The 23913-nt window shown below is 44.4% G+C and overlaps 1 protein-coding gene across 1 annotated transcript in view; it reads right to left on the reverse strand.

Moving 5' to 3' along the window:
• Positions 1–23913, reverse strand: part of galnt18b (UDP-N-acetyl-alpha-D-galactosamine:polypeptide N-acetylgalactosaminyltransferase 18b) — a 236023-nt gene that overhangs the window by 87363 nt on the left and 124747 nt on the right. Inside the window, exons 5-6 of the mRNA XM_048607031.1 lie at positions 11313–11510; positions 8797–8911 (exon numbers count right to left, since the gene is read on the reverse strand). Coding sequence (XP_048462988.1) covers positions 8797–8911; positions 11313–11510 — 313 coding nt within the window. The remainder of the gene's footprint in view (positions 1–8796; positions 8912–11312; positions 11511–23913) is intronic.

A 23913-nucleotide genomic window follows, 5' to 3' on the forward strand; every position in this document is an offset into this window, starting at 1 on the left:
TGCTGCTTGGCCTGCTGTGTTCATCCAGCCCTGCACCTTGTTGTCTCATGATTCAGAAAACACTTTCAAACAGTGGACATTAAGATTGACCATCCAAAGTTCTACAAGTTCATGATTAAAACAGTAGCCAAATCTTTCAGTGAAGAGAAAAGAGTATTTTTTGACATGTCAGTTAGAAATCCCTCTACACTGAGCTGGAGGGTCCCCTGACACAAAGTGAAATAAAGTAGATTGCAGAGAAAGCAGATTCTGAACAGCTGAACACTAGACATTTGATGTTCAATATTACAACAGCCATCAAAAACCTTTCTGCTAAAGCAGCACATAGTCTTAGTAGATGTATGTTGCATCCCATACAAAAGTGCTTGCATCAGAGCTTGTTACTTAATGATAAAATGAAACCTCACTGAAATGTTTAATACACCGTGCCATCTCTGTGTTTCTTCTGTTAACATCTATTTCTTCATGGCATGAAGCCCTGTTTGGCTTTGAATTTGTTATTTGTTTCTCTATTATGTCAATACCCAAATACAACAATAGTTTTGGATACTGTAGCAAAAAAGGATTCTAATTATTCACTTAAAATGTAAATGTGTAACTCTTTCTTTTCATTTAAGACATTCCTTAAAACCTAGTTCTTTGATCAAGCTTTTGGTCACTTGTCCTAATGTCTCTTACATGGCTTGGTATCAAATTCTGTTTGATAATATTTCTGTAAACCACCTTGGGACATTTTATTACACTAAATATGCCATATAAATGTAATTATTTTGTTTAGATTGATTGATTTGTGTTAAGTAACAGAATGAAGTCTATGGATGAGCCTGGAGTCTCCAGCAACTGAAGATTAATTACTAGGCCACTGTCGTGTAGAAAAACCCACAAGGTAGGTCATAGAGAAGGCAAATAACATTGCATGGGTTTTTAAATTTCCTTTGAAGGCATCTGTGTTGCTAGTTTTAAAAATATCAGAGATGGGGAAAGGGCTTAGCTATCTGACAGTTATGAAATATTCAAATGGGTGTTGCAGAGTCTTGGCTAGTGGAGGGGAGACCGTTTGGATAAATGATATTCAGGCTTTGCACGGTCAGGAAGGAGAGATCAGACTGGAGTAAGACACAACCTGAGTGAATATATAGTTCAGGGACTTTGGAGGCAACATGGGAATTCGGTGCAAAGGAAGAGAGGTGCATTTTGCTTGCTTTTCTGGCTCATAGTTTGTAAGTTTTTTTTAAGGATAATTGAAGCCCAGGATCAGGGATCCCAGCACAAAAGAAAGAGTGACATCACAGGAAAACTGCAAGTTCATTGGTTGGCAATAGCTGCTAATTTGTCTATTATAGGTTACTTTCAGATTGAAGGGAAATAGGACAAATATTTACAGATTACAAACTAACAGACTGCTAGAAAACTTAAAAAAAATTGAAAACTAAGTAAATAAAATAGAGATGCAGGGCCAGGCAGTGTGCTGTACCTGCATGATATGCGTGGTCCACAGAACATAACCTGGGTTTCTGGATTAATAGTCCACCAATAATACCACTAGGACATTGGCTCCCCTTTGAAATAATTTATAGTGACCACATTCGTAGCAAGTGTTGGTTGCTTGAGGAACTTCGGCTCAGAGTTGATGAGTTGGAGCCTGAGTTTTGAACACTGCGACACATGGTGGGGGGTTACCTGGGTGCTGTGTTTCAGGAGACAGTCACACCCTTTCGATTAACCACCTCAAATTCAGTCAATGGTGAGGGACAGGAGAGCGCGACTAACAACAAAGCAGGTAGAGGGATCCAGAATGTAGTACTAAAGGAGCCTCAGCCCTTGAACTTCTCTAACAGGTTTGAGATTCTTGCTCTCTGTGTGGATGAGCATGGAGGCTGTAGGGAGGATGAACAAACTGACCATAGCATCATGGTACAGTGAGATATTCAAGGATGAGGGAGATAAGAGAAATGTAGTTGTAATCGGGGATATAGTGTATTCAGGAGAGTAGATGCTGTCCTCTGTTGCCAGGATTGAGACTCCCGAAGATTGTGTTGTCTGTCTGGTGCATGGGTTCGGGATATCTCATCTGGGCTGTACAGGAACTTGGAGTGGGAGGGGAAAGATCCAGTTGTCGTAGTCCACGTAATACCAACACTGTAAATAGAAAGAGGAAAGGGAATATGTGCAGCTAGGAGCTGAATTAAAAAGCAGAATCAAAAAGTTAATAATCTCTGGATTACTACCTGAGCCTCAAGATAATTGGCAGAGGGTCAACAAGATTAAAGAGGTAAACGCATGGCTCAAAGATTGGTGTGGGAGAAATGGTTCAAATTCATGGGATATTGGTACCAGTACTGGGGAAGAAGAGAGCTATTCCGATGGGACAAGCTCCAACTGAATCATGCTGGGATCACAGTCCTGGAGAATCGCATAGCTAGGGCTGTGGGTAGGGCTTTAAACAAAATAGTAGGGCGGTTAGTTTCAGTTGCATGGAAGATTATGGAAAATGATCAAAGATGGGGGAAGGTTCAGCAGAGATTGACTCCCTATCCCACAGCCTGTGCCACCATCGACTAGACACAAGTCAGGAATGTTTAGGAATACTTTGTGAAGTATGGGTTTGGCTCCAACAACACTCGAGGAGCTCAACACCGTCAGGGATACAGCAGCAACCCCTCCCGCCACCATCCCAGCCCATGCTCAATCATCACCCCATCCCCCACCTTCAACATTCGCTGTCTCCACCCCCGATGCACAGCGGCAGCAGTGTGTACCATCCACAAAACGCACTGCAGCGACTCGCCTAGGCTCCTCCAACTGACAGCACCTTCCAAACACGCCACTTCCATCTCCCCTGGAAGGATGAGGGGCGGGGTCTAGACCCACTGGAGGGTGCATGCTTCTCACTCCTTGTATTAAGCTCTGAACTAATTGGTTAGACATCTGTGTTTTATTTAGGGAGTATATGTGAATAATGTCAGCCATCCTCGCTCTCCTGCTCAAACCAGTTTGTGGTGTTCAGGGTGGTCATCACTTTTTACTGTTCAGTCTCTACGCTGGCTTCCTGCAATTTGTTCTATTTTAAGAAAAAAGAAAATGCTGATTAATAAAAAGATTTGGTACACTTCAGCCACTTCTTATTAGGACTTACAATTGCCACTCATAATCCTTGTATCCATCCATTGTCAATTTGAGGGATCATATTCCAATACTATGGAAATACTATATTGCAGCCTGGCGGCACATGAAATTTCCTAAAACTAAGTTCTGATAATCACTGAATACTCATCAGGGCTTCCCCATACTAAGGAAGTCTGAGCAGACAGAGGCTGAGGAGCAATTTTTGGTATGGCAAGAGTGAAGTATGAGAAGAGATTAGCTCAATTAGGAATAGAGTAGGCTGCAGACTAAATGCAGATAAATGGGATTGGTGGTTGACACAGACATGATGGGCTGACAGGCCTGTTTCTATGCTACAGAGCTCTATATATTCTATAACAAGTAATAGGACAGGGAGTATGGAAAGGATCAGGAACCTAACTTCAGGAACAGCAGATAAGGAGTCAACTATGAGACGGAGGAATGATCAAGACAAGATTGAGGGTATTGTACTTAAATACACACAGTATATAAAACAAGGCAAATGAGTTTGTAATGCAGACTAAAATTGGCGACTACCATGTTGTGGGTATTGCAGAGATGTGGCTGCAAGGGGATCAGGGCTGGGGACTAAATATCCAAGGATATATATTCTAACGAAAGGGCAGGCAAATTGGCAGAGAAGGCAGGGTTGCCTTGTTAGTACAAAATGAAATTGAATTGATAGCATAATGCGATATAGTGTCAGAAAGGGTAGAATCTGTGTGGGTAGAGTTGAGGAACCGCAAAGGGAAAAAGACCCTGATGGGAGTTGTGTACAGGTCTCCTAGCAGTAGTCAGAATGTGAGAAAGAAAAATAAATCAGGAGATGGGAAAGGCATGTAAGAAAGGCACTACTACAATCATCATAGGGGACGTTAATGTGCAGGTGGACTGGGAAAATCAGTTTAGTACTGGATCCCAAGGAAAGGGAATTCAAAGAACGTCTACAAGATGGTTTTTAGAGTAGCTTGTGGTACATTCCACTAGGGAACAGGCAGTTCTGGATTTGGTGATGTGTTATGAGGCAGACTTGATTAGGGAACTTAAGGTGAAGGAACCTCTACGGGGCAGTGACCATAATATGATAGAATTCAACCTTCAGTTTGAGAGGGAGAAGCTAGAATCAAATGTATTACAATTGACTAAAGATAACTATAAAGATCTGAGGGAGGAGCTGGCCAGAGCTGATTAGAAGGGGAGCCTTGCAGGGAAGATGGTGGAGCAGCAATGACAGGAGTATCTGAGGGTAATTGGGGAAGCACTGCAAAATTTCACCCAAGGAAGAATAAACATACTAAGAGGTGGACGAGGCAAAGGAAAAAGCATACAACGTGGTTTGGGAAGTCTTTAAAAACCAGCAGAGATCAACTAAAAAAGCAACAAGGTGGAAAAAGATGAAATATGAGGGTAAGCTAGCTTGTAATATAAAAGAAGATTGCAAGAGTATTTTTAAATATATTAAAGGTAAGAGAAAGGCAAAAGTGGATACTGGACGATGGAAAATCAGGCTGGAGAAGCAGTAATGTGGAATAAGGAAACGGTGGAGGAACTGAACAGGTACTTTACATCAGTTTTCATGGTGGAAGACAGGGGAATAGTTAGAGCAGAGGTTAATATAGTGGCCATCACGAAGGACATGTTTCTGGGTTCGAAAGTTGTAGTGATCTGGAAAGATTAAACAGGATGGGGCTCTTTTCTCCAGAGTATTGTGGGTGAATGTTTCTCAGATACATTAAGGGAAAGTAAGAGAAGTACACACATGATCTATTAACAAGTTGTGAATATTAATTGTTGTGAATGTTGTAATTCTTTTTGATATGAAGCAAACAATGTCATAACCAATAATTGGGCGGTGTGCCAGGAGCTTGGGGTCCTTTGAATGACTACAGTGGGATGGCTACATTCCTTATGTGTAACCAGAATGTGAACTGCACTGCAGAAATGAATGGAGAATCCATCTAGTGTGGCTGTTCTTGACAGATAGCATTTGAAGCGGGATTTGAACTTGTCTTTTGTCAGAAAATTGTTACTGCCAAGACATGTTGACATTGTCTCCAGGGAATAAAATGATGCAGCTGAGTAACTATAATACAGATAGACTGATCTCCTTCATGGCCTGGGTATTAACAGAGGTGCTTTATTCAGGTGGAGTTTTGGGGGAAGGAGAGCAGATTCTGAATTTTTTATGATGGGAACCTCAGTCACATTTCCCTGAATGGGGCAAAGGTCAGTAACCTACAACTCTAATATTTCAGCTGTGATAGGAAACTGTTTCCAGTTCAGTCACATGAGCAGGAGAAACACTTAAAAATATTGTATCAAGAGAAGAAAGAGTCGTGCGTTTCTTTAGTTGTGGGAGAAAAAGCTGATCATTATACTGCAGTTATAGCTTCAAATGGATATTTTAATGAAAATCAGTGCTCGAAATAAACTCATTTCAATGGTACAGTGGGACTATGATTATAGATAATATGTTAGATTTAAGGGCAAGTTTTATGATTGTATCCATTATTATTTCTCATATAGCTGATATGATTCATTACTCTGATTGTGCTACTAGAACTTAGATTATAAAATCAATAGCTCAAAAATTACCTCTCTTGGGACTTAAAGGTTAATGTTTTGAGAACTACTTTGGGCAAATTTCCGAAGAATCATAACACCTTGAATGTTTGCATTTATTGTTGCAAATTGAGAGACGCGGGGTGGATGGGTCGGGGGGTGGAGGGGTTAGTGGAGATGCAAAGAGAAAAAAAATTGCAGGGATATGGGAAAAGGCAGGAGTGTAGAAAGCTGAGCTGCTCTTTCAGAGAGCTGACATGAACTTGACATACTTAAATTCCAGTGCATATAGAGGAAATACTGCACTGTCAGAGGGACAGTACTAAGGGAGTACCAAACTGTCAGAGGGGCAGAGGGAGGGAGTGCTGCACAGTCTGAAGGACAGTGCAGAGGGAGTGCAGCATTGTCAGAGGGGCAGTACTGAGGGAGCGCCACACTGTCAGAGGGACACTGTCAGGTTGACCAGGCAGGCAGTAATGGATATGAGAGGTCAAGTGATGAAACTTCTAGGAAACCATCCAATTGGAATTGGCCATCCTTGCTGTGATCCATGGCTGTCCAAAAACCCAGAGCACGAATGGAGCTCTGGATAGGTAACCATGTATTTATACAATGCCTTTCAAGACTTCAGAAGGCAGATGGAGCCTAGGTTTGGCATTTCATCTGAACAGCAGCACCTGCAACTTCAGCACTCCAATATTACTAACCCTCTGACAATGTACATCCCTTTCAGTACATCCCTTTTAACAATGCAACACACCCTCAGAACTGTCCCTCTGACAGTGTGGTGCTCCCTCAGTACTGCCCCTCTGACAATGCTGCACTCCCTCTTCACTGTCCTTCAGACTGTGCAGCACTCCCTCCCTCTGCCCCTCTGACAGTTTGGTACTCCCTTAGTACTGTCCCTCTGACAGTGCAGTATTTCCTCTATATGCACTGGGATTTAAGTATGTCAAGTTCATGTCAGCACTCTGAAAGAGCAGCTCAGCTATCCACACTCCTGCCCTTTCCCATATCCCTGCAATTTTTTTCTCTTTAGATAATTTCCTTTTGAAATCACCATTGAATCAGGAAGTGCTTCTCAGATTGTGAACACTTGCTACGTAAGAATGTATTTCTTCACTTTGCCTTTGGATGTTTTGCCATTTTCCTTAAAATGCCATACACTGATTCTTGATCCTTCCACCTACAGCAACTCTCTGGTTCCTCCATATTTACTCTGGCAAGACACCTTACAATTTTGACACCACTATCAAACCTCCTCTCTGCCTTCTCCTCTCCAAGGAGAAAAAAACCAGCTTCTTCAATATATCTACATGACTGAAGTCTCCATCGCTGGGACCATTCTCACAAATCATTTCTGCAGCCTCTCCAATGGTTTCTCATCCTTCATAAAGTGTGGTGCACAGTTGAGGATGAGCTAGTGTTGTAAAAACGTTCATCGTAATTTGTAATTTATGTCTCTCTCTAAAGCCTCCACTTTCGAGGAATGTAGGAGCACAAGTAGGCCATTTGGTCCATCAATTCTGCTTCACCTTCAGTGGGATTACGGGTTGATCTGGTTGTGGTTTCAGCTCCAGCTTTTTGTCTGAATCCAAAAGCCTTGACTCCCTTATCTAGTGACCTATATCAGCCTGCCTGATTGAAAGCAAAGCAAATAATCAGTGGTCAGATTCATCCATTTGTGTGACAGCTTTAAATCTAATGTTTGCTTTTAACATCCATCTAGCTCTCACAGAAAATTCTGTTCATTCATCAATAACAATAAATAGCTAAATTGGTCTATTTCAGGCCAATCAGTGCCGGACTTTTGCTGAGGCACCAAAGGTTTTGTTAAACAGTTGGATAGCTGCTAAGACTGGCAATGAGTTTTTAAGGGAGTCCTGCCAAACTTAATGCCAACCTGACGTTAGCAAGGTCACTGCTGGGCTTTTACCTGGAATGAAGAGGGCAGGCAGTGAGAGCTGCCTAATAATCAGATGGCCAGGAGCTCTTGAATTAGGCAGCACCACAAAGGATGCCTTGGCTGTTGTCAGTAAGGTGCCAAGGATGGCAGGGGACCAAAGTGTAAAGTAAATGATTTGTTGGTAGAGGAGGGGCTTTCTAGGTATGGGGCTCACGGGGAGAGGGTGTCAGGAATTCAGAAGCAAGCACAGAGATGTGACGCTTAGTGGATTTTAAGACTGAGATAGATAGGTTCTTGATTACCAAGCGGATCAAGGGTTACGGGGAGAAAGTGGAAAAATGGGGTTGAGGAACTTATCAGCCATGATCGAATGGTGGAGCAGACTCGATGGGCCGAATGGCCTAATTTCTGCTCCTATGTCTTATGGCCTTATGGATATCCCTCAGTTCCTCGATCTGGCACTGAATGCCTTTGATGGAGGGGCCTCTACTAGCCCCTTCCCGATTCAGCTGACGGGTTTTTCCAGTCAGGCATGTCTAACAGTGACAGACCCACTTGCAGATATTCCCAGTGGTGACAGACTAAGGCCTATGTGTTGTCTTTATTTGGCCATTTAAGGACCTCAACTGACGATGGGCCAAGAATGCCCTCACTGCCTGAGGTCAGTGCTGATGGACAGGGGAAGACTTTGGTTATGACACCATCCTCCTTAACTACAGGAACAAAAACAGAAGTTGCTGGGAAAGCTCAGCAGGTCTGGCAGCATCTGTGAAGAAAAAAATCAGAGTTAACTTTTTGGATCCAGCGACCCTTCCTCGGAACTGGACACTGTTTCGGACTCGAAGCGTTAACTCTGATTTTTTTTCTTCCCAGATGCTGCCAGGCCTGCTGAGCTTTTCCAGCAACATCTGTTTTTGTTCCTGATTTACAGCATCCACAGTTCTTTCGGTCCTCCTTAACTACATGGCTATCCTACCTCCAAACCTGCCACTGCCAGGAATACAAGATTGCACCAAGTCTTCATAATCAGAGCTGAACTTAAACTAATTCCAACACTCGATCACTGTAACACACCAAAGATCAGAAATTGGACACCAGTGTCCCATTAAATTTTAGTGTTTGCTGCAAACCAAACTTCAAATTTTAAATGCACTTAAAAAGGGAAGCAGGAAACATTGGCGGATAAGCTTTGTGATAATTACCCTGACACTGAGTTCCACGTTCTCCCCTCCGTAGATCTCCATTCCTTCATCCAGTAAGCCAATCTCCTCAAAGTATAGTCTGTCTGCCACAAAGCATCCAATCAGTGCAGGGCTTCTACAAAACACACAAAGAAGGAAACAAAGCTGTGTTAAGATTCTCCTGCTGAAGATTTAAGATTATAAAATTTGTGTGGAGGTCTGACCAGCTCCTGGCCAAATGAACAATAAAAAAAAGAACATTTTTCATTTCATAACCATGTTGCAGATGAAAGTAAATCCAACGTCAAATTCAGATTTGTAACATATTCAATGTGCGCAAAGAGATTTTGTTCACAAGATTGTCATTTTGTCATTGACAATACAGCCAAAATAAGCAGGTGCCAAGTTGAAGCATGTAATTTTCAAATTGCACAGTGTTCGGATCAGACACAAGCTGACAATGAATCCAGCTCTTTGATTGGGAAATGATAAGTAACTTTCACATGTTATAATTGCCAGGTAATGACCACTTCCAACAAGACAGAATCTAACCATCCCTCCTTGCTGTTCAGTGAAATTACCATCACTAAAGTGTCTAACATCAACATCCTGGGTGTTACCAATGACCAGCTCTATAAATGCTGTGGTTTCAAGTGCAGGTCAGAGACAGGAAATTCCGTGGTAAGTAACTCACCTCCAGTCTTTCCAAAGATTGTCATCCATCTACAAGGCACAAGACATGAGGGTGATCGAATATTCTCCACTTTCCTGGATTCATGCAGTTCAACAACATTCAAGAAGCTTGACATTATCCAGGACAATGGAGCCCATTGATCAACATCCCATCCAGTACCCCAACACCGGGCCCTTCCAAAACTAGTGCATAGTGGCAGTGTACTCTGAATAGGGTATATCAGTGAAGTATGTATCCTGAATAGGATATATGATATGAGGTATGAACTCCAAATGAGGTATATCAATGAAGGTGTGTACTCTGAATAGGGTACGTTAATGATGGTGACTGTGTGTGTGAGTGTTCGTGCGTGTGCGCGTGTGTGCGTGTGTGGGGAGGGGTGGGGTTTGGGGGAGAGACAGAGAGAGACTGACTGGAGTAAGTTGTTGAGGGTTGTGTACTCTGAATGTGGTATAAGAATAAGGGTGTATAGTCTTAATGAGGACAGCAGTAATTGTTATTAAGTCTTGCTGTTTTCTACTATAAAACTGTCAAAAGCGATCTAATGATCCTGTCAATTTTATGTTGGGGAAACGTAGTCAGAAGTCACACAATACCAGGTTGTCCAACAGGTTTATTTGCAATCACACAAGCTTTCGGAACATAGCCCTTTCGTCAGGTGCAGCGAGAGAGCAGGGCACACAGTCACAGAGTTTATAGGCAGAGAGATCAAGGGCAGAGAGATCAAAAGATCATACAACTGGTGTGAGTGGAGTCTCAAATGATAAGTCTCTGCAGGCGACCAAGAGTGTTAGACGGTGTGTAAAGTGTTCAGAAAGTCAATGTCAGTGCTGTGCAGAGCCATAGGAATATACAAAAGGTCACATCTCAGGTCAGACACTGATTTGTAGGTGTGAGGCCTTATTCAGAATCTGTCTCAGGGTTTTAACCTGGAATCAGGCTTGTTTTATTTTGAAAGCTGGAATTTATAAGATGCCACACTGACTGACTGTGACTACAACTTCAATGTTTATTTTGAACAAAATAGAATGTATCTGCAAATAAACAAACATCTTGGAAGAAATGATTAAGGCCATAGATTTGTGTGTGGGGGTGCGGGGAGCGTGGTGGTGGTGTTTAGGGGAGTGACAGAGACAGACTATAACCTGGTGTCGTGTGACTTCTGACTTTGTCGACCCCAGTCCAACACCAGCACCTTCACATCATGGGGATACATAATTAGATGTTGCTCTGAATTTAAACAAAACAAATGCATTTACTTTCCCAGGCTAACCATTTATCTGGCAACACACAATTTTTCAGCTGTCCTCGTTACATTAGGTTATGGCTCTGAAAGAATAAATTTTGGGAGACTACATTAAGCTTCACCCAATGATGTCATAAGAACTTGGGTGAAGAAAGGCTGAACATCTTAGATCTTGTAAATGAAGACCTATATCTTTGGTCTCCTCATAAACATTGTTACTAAGACTATCTTACCAAAGGAACTTGTACCTGATTCACATCATACAATCAACTATACCTCGATTAAGACAAAATCCTCTTCTTGTTCATGCTCACTCGTAGTTTGCAGCTACCCCTGTAAATTAAGTAGATCCTTAGACCCACTCAAGGAATCAGAATGGTGGCAACAAACTATTGTCAATTGCAACATATAAACCAGACCTGATTTGTGCCCTGTGGATAGTGGACAGGATATGAGATGAGTTACTCATCTCAGAACTTCCAGCTCCTTACCTGGTCCTGCGGCCACAGTTCCAGTGTACCAGTCTAGTCCCAAAGGAAATCTGTAAACATGTGAATAACAAAGGACACCAATCCAAACTCGTTTGAACTTAGTTACCTGATTGGAGCAGTCACATTTCCCAGATTCCACCATTCTTTGGGAGGATTTAAGTAACGACACCATAATTCCCAGTCAAAACCTTGGGCCGATAGCGGATACTCTTCAATCTCAAAATTATCATACTTGATGTTATCAAAGGAAGGAGATATGATACGTGTTCTGTCTTCCTTTATTCTTGAGAGTATTGGCTCAGCCCTTGAAAAGCAAAGAGATTTTGAGTGGGATTTTTTTATCCATAAAACGCCAGTGACATTGGCAAGGCCAGCTTGTAATTACCCTTAGGAGCATAGGAACATAGGAACAGGAGTAGGCCATTCAGCCCCTCAAGTGTGCTCCCCCATTCAATAAGATCGTGGCTGATTTGTGGCCTAACTCCATTTCCAGCCTTGGGGCCCGTATCCCTTGATATTTTTGTTTAATAAAACTTTGTCTATCTCAGGTTTAAATTTAACAATTGAATTAGCATCGACTGCTGTTTCAGGAAGAGTGTTCCAAACCTCCACTACTCTTTATATGTAGAAGTGCTTTCTAACATCTCACCTGAACAGCCTGGCCCTAATTCTTAGATAATGCCTCCTGGTTCTAGAATATTCAACCAGTGGAAGTGGGGTAGATAAAGAGAAATCATCTTTCCCTGTTAATATCCTGAAGATCTCAATTAGATCACCCCTTAACCTTCTAAATTCTAGAGAACAAATGTCTAATTTGTCTAATCTCTCCTCATATCTTATCTTTGAAGCTCAGGTATCATTCTTGTAATCCTGCTTCGAACTCCCTCCAGGGCCAAAACATCCTTCCAAACGTATGGTGTCCAGATCTGCACACAGCATTCAGTACAGGATAGTACAGCGCACAGAACAGTGGGGTATAACTAGGGTATTGTATAACTGCATCATAACGTTTACATTCTCCTACTCAACCCCTTTAGATATGCCTTCTTGACTATTTTCTGCACTTTTTCATCGCATTTAAAGAGCTATGAATCTGGACTCCCAAACTGCATTGGACATCTAGTGTACTTAACTTCGTGCCTTCTTAAAAAAAATACCCTGATCTATCCTTTGTTCAGTACAAAATGGATAACCTCACACTTGTTTATATTAAAATCTATCTTCCACAGCTTTGCCCATTCATCTAATCTATCAATATCCTGTTGTAATTTCATGCTGTCGTCAACCCTGTCTACAATGCTGCCTAATTTTGTATCATCAGCAAATCTGAATATTAGATTTTTTATGCCATTATCTAAGTTGTTAATAAACATTGTGGATAATTGAGGCCCCAACACAGATTCATGTAGGACACCACTAGTCATGTTCTGCCAATTTGAGTACAAACCTATAATTCTACCTCTGTTTCCCACTACTCAACTGTGCATGTCAGTAATTTGCCCTCAGTTCCTTGACCTTCCACCTTAGCTAACAGTGTCTTGTGTGGGACATTATCAAAAGCCTTCTGGAAGTCAATATAAACAACATCCATTGACTTCCTCTGTCCACCACCTTTGTCACCTCTGCACTCATCCTTCATAAATCCATGCTGACTCTCCCAGATTAACTTAAATTTTCTGAGGTGATCAGTTATTCTATCCTTGGTTGTAGACTCCAACAATTCCCTCATGACACATGACAAGGTCTGTAATTTCCCGGTTTCCCTCTGTCACTCTTCTTAAAGAGCAGAGTGACATGAACAACTTTCGATTCCCAGAGGTACATTCCCTGAATGAAGGGAACAATGAAAGATTATGGTTAGGACATCAGCAATGTGCTCTCCTATCTCCTTTAACACCCGTGAATGGAAACCATCAGGTCCTGAGATTTGTTACTCTCAGTTCCATTAATTTCTCCATTATTGACGATTTATTTAAGCAAATTTTATTTAGACCCTGACCCTGATCATCTGTTAGTTTCTTTGAGACTTTTGGCAAACTAGCCTCCTTTTCTGCTGTGAATAGTGAATAAAAATAATCATTTAGCACATCTGTCATTTCCCCATGGTCATTGATAATATCCCCACTCTCAGCCTTCAGTGGGCCAATACGACTCTTAACCATTGCTTTGCCTTTTTATAACTATAAAACCTCTTCCTATTGTCTTTTATGTCCCTTTCATAATCCTTTTCTGTGGGATCCGTACTGTTCTTTGCATTTTTGTCAGTCCTTTCTTTTAATTTTATGCTGTCCTTTGCCTCCTTAGATGTCCATGGTGTTTTTTGTGAGGCAGAGATTTTCTTTCTGATGGGTACAAACTGCTTCTGAACAGCATTAAATATTTCTAAAATTTTAGCAAAGATTTATAGCTCGGGTTGAGGCTGAGGTTGTTGACTTGCTCACCAAGCTGACTTGTTTATGTTCGGATATTTCATCGTCATGCTAGGTAACATTATCAGCGAGGCCTCCAATGAAGCAATGTTATTCTACTCTGCTTGGAATTTGTACTATCCAGTCCATTATGGTGAGTAGTGTCATTTCTGGTTTTGATCTGTATGGGTTTGTATATGGGGTCCAATTCTATATGTTTGTTGATTGTATTGAGGGTTGAGAACCATGCCTCTAGGAATTCCCATGTGTGTCTATGGGAATTTGATTTGGGCTACTGTGGTTACCTTGTCCCAGTTAAATTGATGGCCTTCATTGTCTGAGTGTACCAATATTAAGGACAGTTCGTCATGCTAGCTGATATTTGTGTATTCTGATGGCTAGTTTCCTTCCTGCCTGTCCAATGTAATGTTTGTGACAGTCGTTGTGTGGTATATTGTAAACCACGTTGATTCTGCATGTTGTGGGAATGGGGTCTTTAATCCTTATGTGTGTTTGTCATAGTGTGGCTGTGGGCTTATGTTCCACCATGATTCCTAGTGGTCTTAGGAGTCTCATTGTCAGTTCTGAAGTGCACAAATTCAGAAGGCCAGTTAAGAGTCAACTGGCATTACATATAGGACAGATATGGTATGATCAGAGAGTTCCTTTCATAAGGAAACCAGATAAGTTCTTATGATAACTGAGTAGTTTCATGGCCACCACTGATACTAGCTTTCAACTCCAGATTTTTATTTAACAAATTGGTAGTCTATATTCTCCGGCTACCTTAGTGGGATTTATTTCTCTAGGTCTTCAGTCCAGGCCTCTGGATTATAGAGTCACAGAGTCATAGAGTCATACAGGCTGAAAACAGACCCTTCGGTCCAACCACTCCATGCCGATCACAATCCCAAACTAAACTAGTCCCATCTGCCTGCTCCTGGCCCAAATCCCTCCAAACCTTTCCTATTCATGTATCCATCCAAATGTCTTTTAAACATTTTAATTGTACCCACATCCACCACTTCCTCAGGAAGTTCATTCCACACTCGAATCACCCTCTGTGTAAAAAATTTGCCTCATGTCTTTTTTCAATCTCTCTTCTTTCATCTTAAAAATGTATCCCCTAGTTTTGAAATTCTCCATCTTTGGGAAAAGACAACTACCATTAACTCGATTTATACCTCTCATTACTTTATAAACTTTTATCAGGTCACCTTTGAACCTCCTATGCTGCAGTGAAAAAAGTCCCAGCCTATCCAGCGTTTCTTTATAACTCAAACCTTCCATTCAAGGCAACATCCTGGTAAATCTCTTCCGAACCCTCTACAGCTTGATAATATCTTTCCTACAACTGGGCAACCAGAACTGGACACAGTATTCCAGAAGAGGCCTCACCAATGTCCTATACAACCTCAACATAACATCCCAACTCCTGTACTCAAAGGACTGAGTAATGAAGGCAAGTGTGCCAAATGCCTTTTTAACCACCCTGTCTATATGTGATGCAGATTTTAAAGAATTATGTATTTGCACCCCTAGGTCCCTCTGTTCTACAACACTACCCCAAGACCCTAACATTAATTGTGTAAGCCCTACCCTTGTTTTTTGTACCAGTGGTAGTATGGCATGCTGATCTCTACATCACTGAAGCCAGATGCAAACTCTCTGACACCTCCTCCTACCATCCTGCTGATCATGACCCCAGTGATCACCAAGCCATCATCTCCCAGACCATTAGCAACCTGATTACTTTGGGAGATCTCCCATCCACAGCCACCAACCTGATAGTTCCCCAACACTGCACCGCCCGTTTCTATCTCTTTCCCAAAATCCATAAACCTGACTGCCTCGGTTGACCCATTGTCTCTGCCTGCTCCTGCCCCACTGAGCTCATCTCCTCCTACCTCAACTCCGTTCTTTCCCCTTTGGTCCAGGAGTTCCTTACCTACATTCGGGACACAACCCGCATCCTCTACCTTTTCCAAAACTTTCAATTCTCCAGCCCTGAACACCTCTTCTTCACCATGGATGTTCAGTCCCTGTACACCTGTATCCCCAACGGAGATGGCCTAAAAGCCCTCCACTTCCTCCTCTCTCGTAGGCCCAACAGTCCCCCTCCACTGACACTCTCATTCACTTGGCGGAACTGGTCCTCACCCTCATCAATTTTTCCTTTGATTCCTCCCACTTCCTACAAACCAAAGGGATGGCCAAGGGCACCACATGGGCCCGAGCAATGCCTGCCTGTTTGTGGGATTTGTGGAACAGTCCCTCTTCAACAACTACACTGGGACCATCCCCCACCTCTTTCTCTGCTACATTGATGACTGTATCGGTGCTGCCTTGTGCTCCCGCAAGGAGCTCAAACAGTTCATCAACTTCAACACCTTTCACCCTAGCCTCAAATTCACCTGGGCCATTTCTGACACCTCCCTCCCCTTCCTGGACCTCTCCATCTCCATCTCCGGTAGCCGACTCACCATTGACATCCATTTCAAACCCACTGACTCCCACAATTACATAGACTACACCTCCTCTCACTCACCCTCCTGTATAACTGCTATCCCATATTCACAATTGCTCCACTTCCCCTGCATCTGCTCCCAGGGTGAGGCATTCTACTCTAGGACTTCCTAGATATCCTCCTACATTAGAGACTGTAATTTCCCCTCCGCTCTTATTAAGGATGCCCTCAACCACATCTCCCCCATTTCCTGCACTTCTGTCATCAAACCCTCACCCTCCAACAACAATAAGGATAGAGTCCCCCAGCCCTCACATACCACCCCACCAACCTCCGAATACAACACATCATCCTCTGACATTTCCACTACCGAGAATCAAACCCCACCACCAAAAAGATATTTCCCTCCCCACCCCTGTCTGCTTTTGGCAGGGACCATTCATTCTGTGACTCCCTCGTCAGCAACAGCTCTGCCCAGGACCGTAAGAAACTACAGAAGGTGGTGTGCATGGCCCAGACCATCACAGAAGCCAACCTTCCATCAACAGACTCTATTGACAAGGCTTGCTGCCGCAGAAAGGTGGCCAACATCACCAAGTACCCATTGCACCCTGGTAATGACCTCCTACAACCTCTTCCGTCAGAGGGAAGATACAGGAGCCTGAACACATGCATGAGCAGGGTCAGGAACAGCTTCTTTACAGCTGTTATCAGACTGTTGAATGGACTCTAGCCTCGAATAATGTAGCCTGCAATGTAACCTGTACGTCTCTCAATCTTTTTGATCTGTACATCCTTTGCTTGCTGTGATCTGCCTGTACCACTCAAAAGCAAAGCTTTTCACTGTATTTCGGTACATGACAATAAAATCAAAAAATCAATCAACCCCTCCACCACACCCGGTGCCTTTCCCTGCAGCCACAGGAGATGCTACACCTGCCCTTACACCTCCCCTCTCACCTCCGTCCAAAGCTCCAAAGAATCCTTCCAAATCAGGCAGAGATTTGCCTGCATTTCATCCAACCTGATCTATTGCACCCGCTGCTCTCAATGTGGTCTCCTCTATATTGGGGAGACCAAACGCAGACTCAGGGACCGGTTTGCAGAGCATCTGCGCTCTGCACGCACCAACCATCCCGATTTTCTGGTTGCCATCCATTTTAACTCCCCCTCCCACTCCCCTGGTGACATGTCCATCCTTGGCCTCCTTCACTGTCAGAGAGTGAGGCCAAACGTAAACTGGAGGAGCAACACTTGATATTTCGCCTTGGGAGCTTACAGGCTGAATATTGACTTCACCAGCTTCAAAATCTCTCCTCTCCCAACCTGTCCATCTTCTGATTAACCTATCCACTCCTCCTTTCCCACTGACCAACCACAACAAACTCCTACCTGCATCCACCTATTTCCATCTCATACCATCCCCGCAGCCCCAACCCCTCCCTCTAATTATTTCTGGGCTCCCCTCCCCCTCCCCAGTCCTGACAAAGGATTTCGGCCCAAAATGCTGACTTTCCTGCTCCTCAGATGCTGTCTGACCTGCTGTGCTTTTCCAGCTCCACATTTGTTGACTTGAACTGCACCTGCCATTTTTTCAGCCCATTGACCCATTTGATCAAGATCCCTTTGTAATCTTAGAAAACCTTCTTCACTGTCTACAATGCCAATAATTTTGGTGTCAAAAAGGGACCCAGGAGCGATCCCAGAACCGATCCCTGTGGAACACCACTTGTCACAGGCCGCTAGTCCAAAAAGTAACCCTCTACCATCATTCTGTCTCCTGCCATTAAGTCAATTATCTATCCAATTGGCAAGCTCACCCTGAATCCCATGTGACATAACTTTACTAATTAGTCTACCATGTGGAACGTTATCAAAGGCTTTACTAAAATCCAAATAAACAACGTCTGCTGCTGTGCCATCATCAATCTTTTGGTAACTTCCTCAAAAAACTCAATCAAGACAGTAAGACACGATTTTCCTCGCACAAAACTGTGCTGACTATCCCTAATCAATTTTTGCCTCTTGAAATGTCCATAAATCCTATCTTCTATAATCACCTCCAAAAATTTGCCTGCAACTGAAGTCAGACTCATGGGTCTATAGTTCCCTAGTTACTCCTTACAACTTTCCTTAAACAAAAGGTACAACATTAGCCACCCTCCAGTCATCAGGCACCTCACCCGTAGTTATAGATGATGCAAATATTTCTGCAAGGGGTCTCGAAATTTCCTCCCTTACTTCCCACAACATTCCAGGATACATTAGATCAGGTCCCGGAGATTTATCCACCTATCTATTCTCTAAGACCTCCCAAACTTCCTCTTCTGTAATAGTACAACTGTGATGCTAGAAACCAGAAATAAAAACAGGAAATGCTGAAACACTCAGCAGGTCTGAAAGAGGAGAGAAGAACAGAGTTGACATTTCAGATCTGTGGTGTTTCATCTAAACTCATGTTTTTTTCAACTACTGCATCCAGCTAAAGTACCAATAACTCAGTTCCACATCTGGAATTATCTGTCAGTGTATAACCAGCAAGTTTGCCCAAATTTATGCTCACGATATGACAGCTTGTGTTGAAAGGAATCTCAGTTTACGTGGATTGGCATCAGATGAAATGATCTTGGAAGTTTTTGATTTCTGTAAAATCCTAACTGGCTCACAAGTGCCCTTCAAAGAAAGAAACCCATGACCTATTCTTGCTTTGCGCCTCCATGTGACTTCTGTACTACACCACATGGGTGTCTCCTAAACCCCCTCAAGGCAACAAGTAATGTGCATTGAAGACAACCTGGTCAGAATCACCAAAGGCAAGAGAAAATAAAAAATGTAAAATGAAAGATGAATTTCAGTCTAGATTTAAAAACACATTTGTTTGTGGAATCTTGCTGTGCAAGAAATTGGGAATCTGGTTCTCTGAGTTACTACAAAAGTACTCGATCAAAAGTGTCTAGATTCTGCAGCGTATCTTGCAACCTGACACACTCAATACGGAAAAGTACTGAGGGAGTGCTGTGTGCTTGAAAATTCAATAGAAAGAGTGCGGTGTACTGTACGAGGGGATATACTGTGGGAGGGCTATGCTGTAAAAGGGATAGCACTAAGTCAGTGCTACACTATGGAGTAGCAGTGCCTTATTGAGACGAGGTAGCTCTGAGGGGAGTGCTGCAATGCAGGGTTGTAATATTGAAGGAGCTGCAATGTTAGAGGGAAACTGCTGAGGGAGTACTCCACTGTTACAGATACCCAGGTCCCTTCTGTCCACTCAAGTTGATGTGAAAGATCCCACAACACTATTTTTTTTAAAAAAGGAGTTCTTCCTGTGTCCCGGTCAATTTTAGTCCTTTGAACAACCACACTTTCACAAATGATTGTGTCATTACCAACGTTGGTAATTGTGGAATCTTACTGTGTAAGAATTGGTTGCTGTCTTTCCTACATCTCAACACTACACTTCAAAGTGTACTTCAGTGGGAGCAGACTTCTTGGGACATCTTGAGGTCATGAAATATATAATGCAAGTCTATCACTTTCTAAATTAGTCCCGCAGTTAGGATCTTAAACAGAGCCAAGATTGTAATGAAAATTGAACAGCTGATGAAGGGTTCACTGACTTGAAATTTGAACTCTGTTTCTGTCTCCAACAGATGGAACTTGAACTGCTGAGCATTTCCTGCATTTTCTATTTTTATTTCAGCATCCACAGCATTTGTAGACATTTTATCAGGTTTGTTCCTGAGTCTAGTTTCATGACACAATGCCGTCATTCTGCCCAAGAGGATAAGTCGTCCTTTGAAATGGACTGGAAAAAAAATCCTAAAATTAAAGAAATTATGGATGGCAAGCACATAAATAGGGCATGAATATATGAAAATATAAATATGAATAGAACACCCCTTGGATTCATCCTAAATCCAGTGGTTGGTTGCAATTGTTTTTCCTGTGAATAGAACAGTCCTCTCCCGTTTGCTCGGTTCATGTTAATTTATCAGGCTGCTCCATGACAGCAATAAATGAATATGTCAGCATCTCACAGTCTGTCACTCTTTAGGCAAACTGATGTCACGTTGCTGATATCTGAACAACTTTGGTTTCCCGACTCCATCAGCAACAGAAACAATTATTTTGAATTGATGCTATTTAAAGCTTCCATTTCACTTCAGATCTTACAAATAGGATCAGTATTTGGTAGGATTTATTCAGTGCAGAATTTGAGAGTCCAGCCAGCAGTGCAGAGAACAGTCTGGAGCTAACAAATGCATGTGTTCCAGCAGCTGATGAGGCAGGACTGAGCCTGTTTTTATGTCTCGCATGACAAAAGGGTTTTAAAATGTGCAGCCTTGGTGTAAGTATCACAGAATAACATCGTTGCTGTGAACTCCTTTTGTTTAAGTGTAAGGTGATGGATTTAAGGGATATGGAACCAAGGAAGGTAGAAGGGGTTCAGACACATGTCATCTATGAAATATATAAAATCTAACTGGGCTTGATAGGATAGATGCTAAGAGGATCATGGAATGCCCTACAGTGTGGAAATAGGCCCTTCGGCCCAACAAGTCCACACTGACCCTGAGAACATCCCACCCAGACCCACTCCCCTAATCTACACATCCCTGAACACTATGGGCAATTTAGCATGACCAATCCACCTAGCTTGCACATCTTTGGACTGTTGGAGGAAACCCACGCAACACAAGAAGAATGTGCAAACTCCACACAGACAGTTGCTCGAGGGTGGAATCGAACCCGGGTCCCTGGCACTGTGAGGCAGCAGGATGTGTGGACAACATCCAGACTTGGGCTGTCAACAGGCAAATAACTTTGGCTCCACACAAGCCAACGATGTATGATTATCTGAGATAGTAGGAACTGCAGATGCTGGAGAATCCGAGACAACAAGGTGCAGGGCTGGATGAACACAGCAGGCCAAGCAGCATCATAGGAGCAGGAAGGCTGACGTTTCGGGCCTAGACCCTTCATTAGAAAGGGGGAGGGGAAGGGGGTTCTGAAATAAATAGGGAGAGAGTGGGAGGCGGATAGAAGATGGATAGAGGAGAGGATAGGTGGAGAGGAAACAAACAGTTCGAAGAGGTGGGGATGGGGCCAGTAAAGGTGAGTGTAGGTGGGGAGGTAGGGAGGAGATAGGTCAGTCCAGGGAGGACGGACAGGTCAAGGGGGCGGGATGAGGTTAGTCGGTAGGAGATGGGGGTGCGGCTTGAGGTGGGACGAGGGGATAGGTGGGAGGAAGAACAGGTTAGGGAGGCGGGGACGAGCTGGACTGGTTTTGGGATGCGGTAGGGGGAGGGGAGATTTTGAAGCTTGTGAAATCCACATTGATACCATTGGGCTGCAGGGTTCCCAAGCGGAATACGATTTGCTGTTCCTGCAACCTTCGGGTGGCATCGTTGTGGCACTGCAGGAGGCCCAGGATGGACATGTCGTCTGAGGAATGGGAGGGGGAGTTGAAATGGTTCGCGACTGGGAGGTGCAGTTGTTTATTGCGAACCGAGCGTAGGTGTTCTGCAAAGCGGTCCCCGAGCCTCTGCTTGGTTTCCCCGATGTAGAGGAAGCCACACCAAGTACAGCAGATTCAGTGTACCACGTTGGCAGATGTGCAGGTGAACATCTGCTTGATGTGGAAAGTCTTCTTGGGGCCTGGGATGGGGGTGAGGGAGGAGGTATGGGGGCAGGTGTAGCACTTCCTGCGGTTGCAGGGAAAAGTGCCGGGTGTGGTGGAGCTGGAGGGGAGTGTGGAGCGGACAAGGGAGTCACGGAGAGAGTTGTCCCTCCAGAAAGCAGATAAGGGTGGGGAGGGAAAGATGTCTTTGGTGGTGGGGTCGGATTGCAGATGGCGGAAGTGTCGGAGGATGATGCGTTGGAACCGGAGGTTGGTGGGGTGGTACGTGAGGTCGAGGGGGAGTCCAACTATCTGGACTCCATTTTCTCTCCCTTGGTCCAGGAACTCCCTACCTATGTCCGTGACACCACCCACGCCCTCCACCTCCTCCAGAACTTCCAATTCCCCGGTCTCCAGCGCCTCATCTTTACCATGGACGTCCAGTCCCTATACACCTGCATTCCCCATGCAGATGGCCTAATGGCCCTCCGCTTCTTCCTGTCCCGCAGGCCCGACCAGTCCCCCTCCACTGACACCCTCATCCGCTTAGCCGAACTCGTCCTCACACTCAACAACTTCTCTTTCAACTCCTCCCACTTCCTACAGACAAAGGGGGTGGCCATGGGTACCCGCATGGACCCAAGCTACGCATGCCTCTTTGTAGGTTACGTGGAACAATCCCTCTTCCGTACCTACACTGGCCCTAAACCCCACCTCTTCCTCCATTACATTGATGACTGTATCGGCGCCGCCTCGTGCTCCCACGAGGAGCTTGAACAGTTCATCCACTTCACGAACACCTTCCACCCCAACCTTAAGTTTACCTGGACCATCTCTAACACCTCTCTCCCCTTCCTGGACATCTCTGTCTCCATATCGGGCAACCACCTAGAAACCGATATCCCTTTCAAGCCCACCGACTCTCACAGTTACCTAGAATACTCCTCCTCCCACCCACCTTCCTGCAAAAATGCTATCCCCTATTCCCAATTCCTTCGCCTCCACCGCATCTGCTCCCAGGATGAGGCATTCCACTCCCGTACATCTCAGTTGTCCTCGTTTTTCAAGGACCGTAACTTCCCCCCCTCAGTGGTCGAGAACGCCCTCAACCGTGTCTCCCACATCTCCTGCACCTCATCCCTCACACCCCGTCCACGCAATAAGAACCAAAAAAGAATCCCCCTCGTCCTCACGTACCACCCCACCAACCTCCGGATCCAACGCATCATCCTCCGACACTTCCGCCATCTGCAATCCGACCCCACCACCAAAGGCATCTTTCCCTCCCCACCTTTATCTGCTTTCCGGAGGGACAACTCTCTCCGTGACTCCCTTGTCCGCTCCACACTCCCCTCCAGCTCCACCACACCCGGTACTTTTCCCTGCAACTGCAGGAAGTGCTACACCTGCCCCCATACCTCCTCCCTCACCCCCATCCCAGGCCCCAAGAAGACTTTCCACATCAAGCAGATGTTCACCTGCACATCTGCCAATGTGGTATACTGCATCCGCTGTACCCGGTGTGGCTTCCTCTACATCGGGGAAACCAAGCGGAGACTCGGGGACCGCTTTGCAGAACACCTACGCTCGGTTCGCAACAAACAACTGCACCTCCCAGTCGCGAACCATTTCAACTCCCCCTCCCATTCCTCAGACGACATGTCCATCCTGGGCCTCCTGCAGTGCCACAACGATGCCACCCGAAGCTTGCAGGAACAGCAACTCATATTCCGCTTGGGAACCCTGCAGCCCAATGGTATCAATGTGGATTTCACAAGTTTCAAAATCTCCCCTCCCCCCACCGCATCCCAAAACCAGTCCAACTCGTCCCTGCCTCCCTAACCTGTTCTTCCTCCTACCTATCCCCCCCTCCTCCCACCTCAGGCCGCACCTCCATCTCCTACCGACCAACCTCATCCCGCCCCCTTGACCTGTCCGTCCTCCCTGGACTGACCTATCCCCTTCCTAACTCCCTACCTACACTCACCTTTACTGGCCCCATCCCCGCCTCTTCGACCTGTTTGTTTCCTCTCCACCTATCCTCTCCTCTATCCCTCTTCTATCCGCCTCCCACTCTCTCCCTATTTATTTCAAAACCCCCTTCCCCTCCCCCCTTTTCTGATGAAGGGTCTAGGCCCGAAACGTCAGCCTCTCTGCTCCTATGATGCTGCTTGGCCTGCTGTGTTCATCCAGCCCTGCACCTTGTTGTCTC

Source organism: Rhincodon typus, chromosome 17 (assembly GCF_021869965.1).
Source record: "Rhincodon typus isolate 14 chromosome 17, sRhiTyp1.1, whole genome shotgun sequence".
In the NCBI taxonomy this organism is placed as follows: domain Eukaryota; kingdom Metazoa; phylum Chordata; class Chondrichthyes; order Orectolobiformes; family Rhincodontidae; genus Rhincodon; species Rhincodon typus.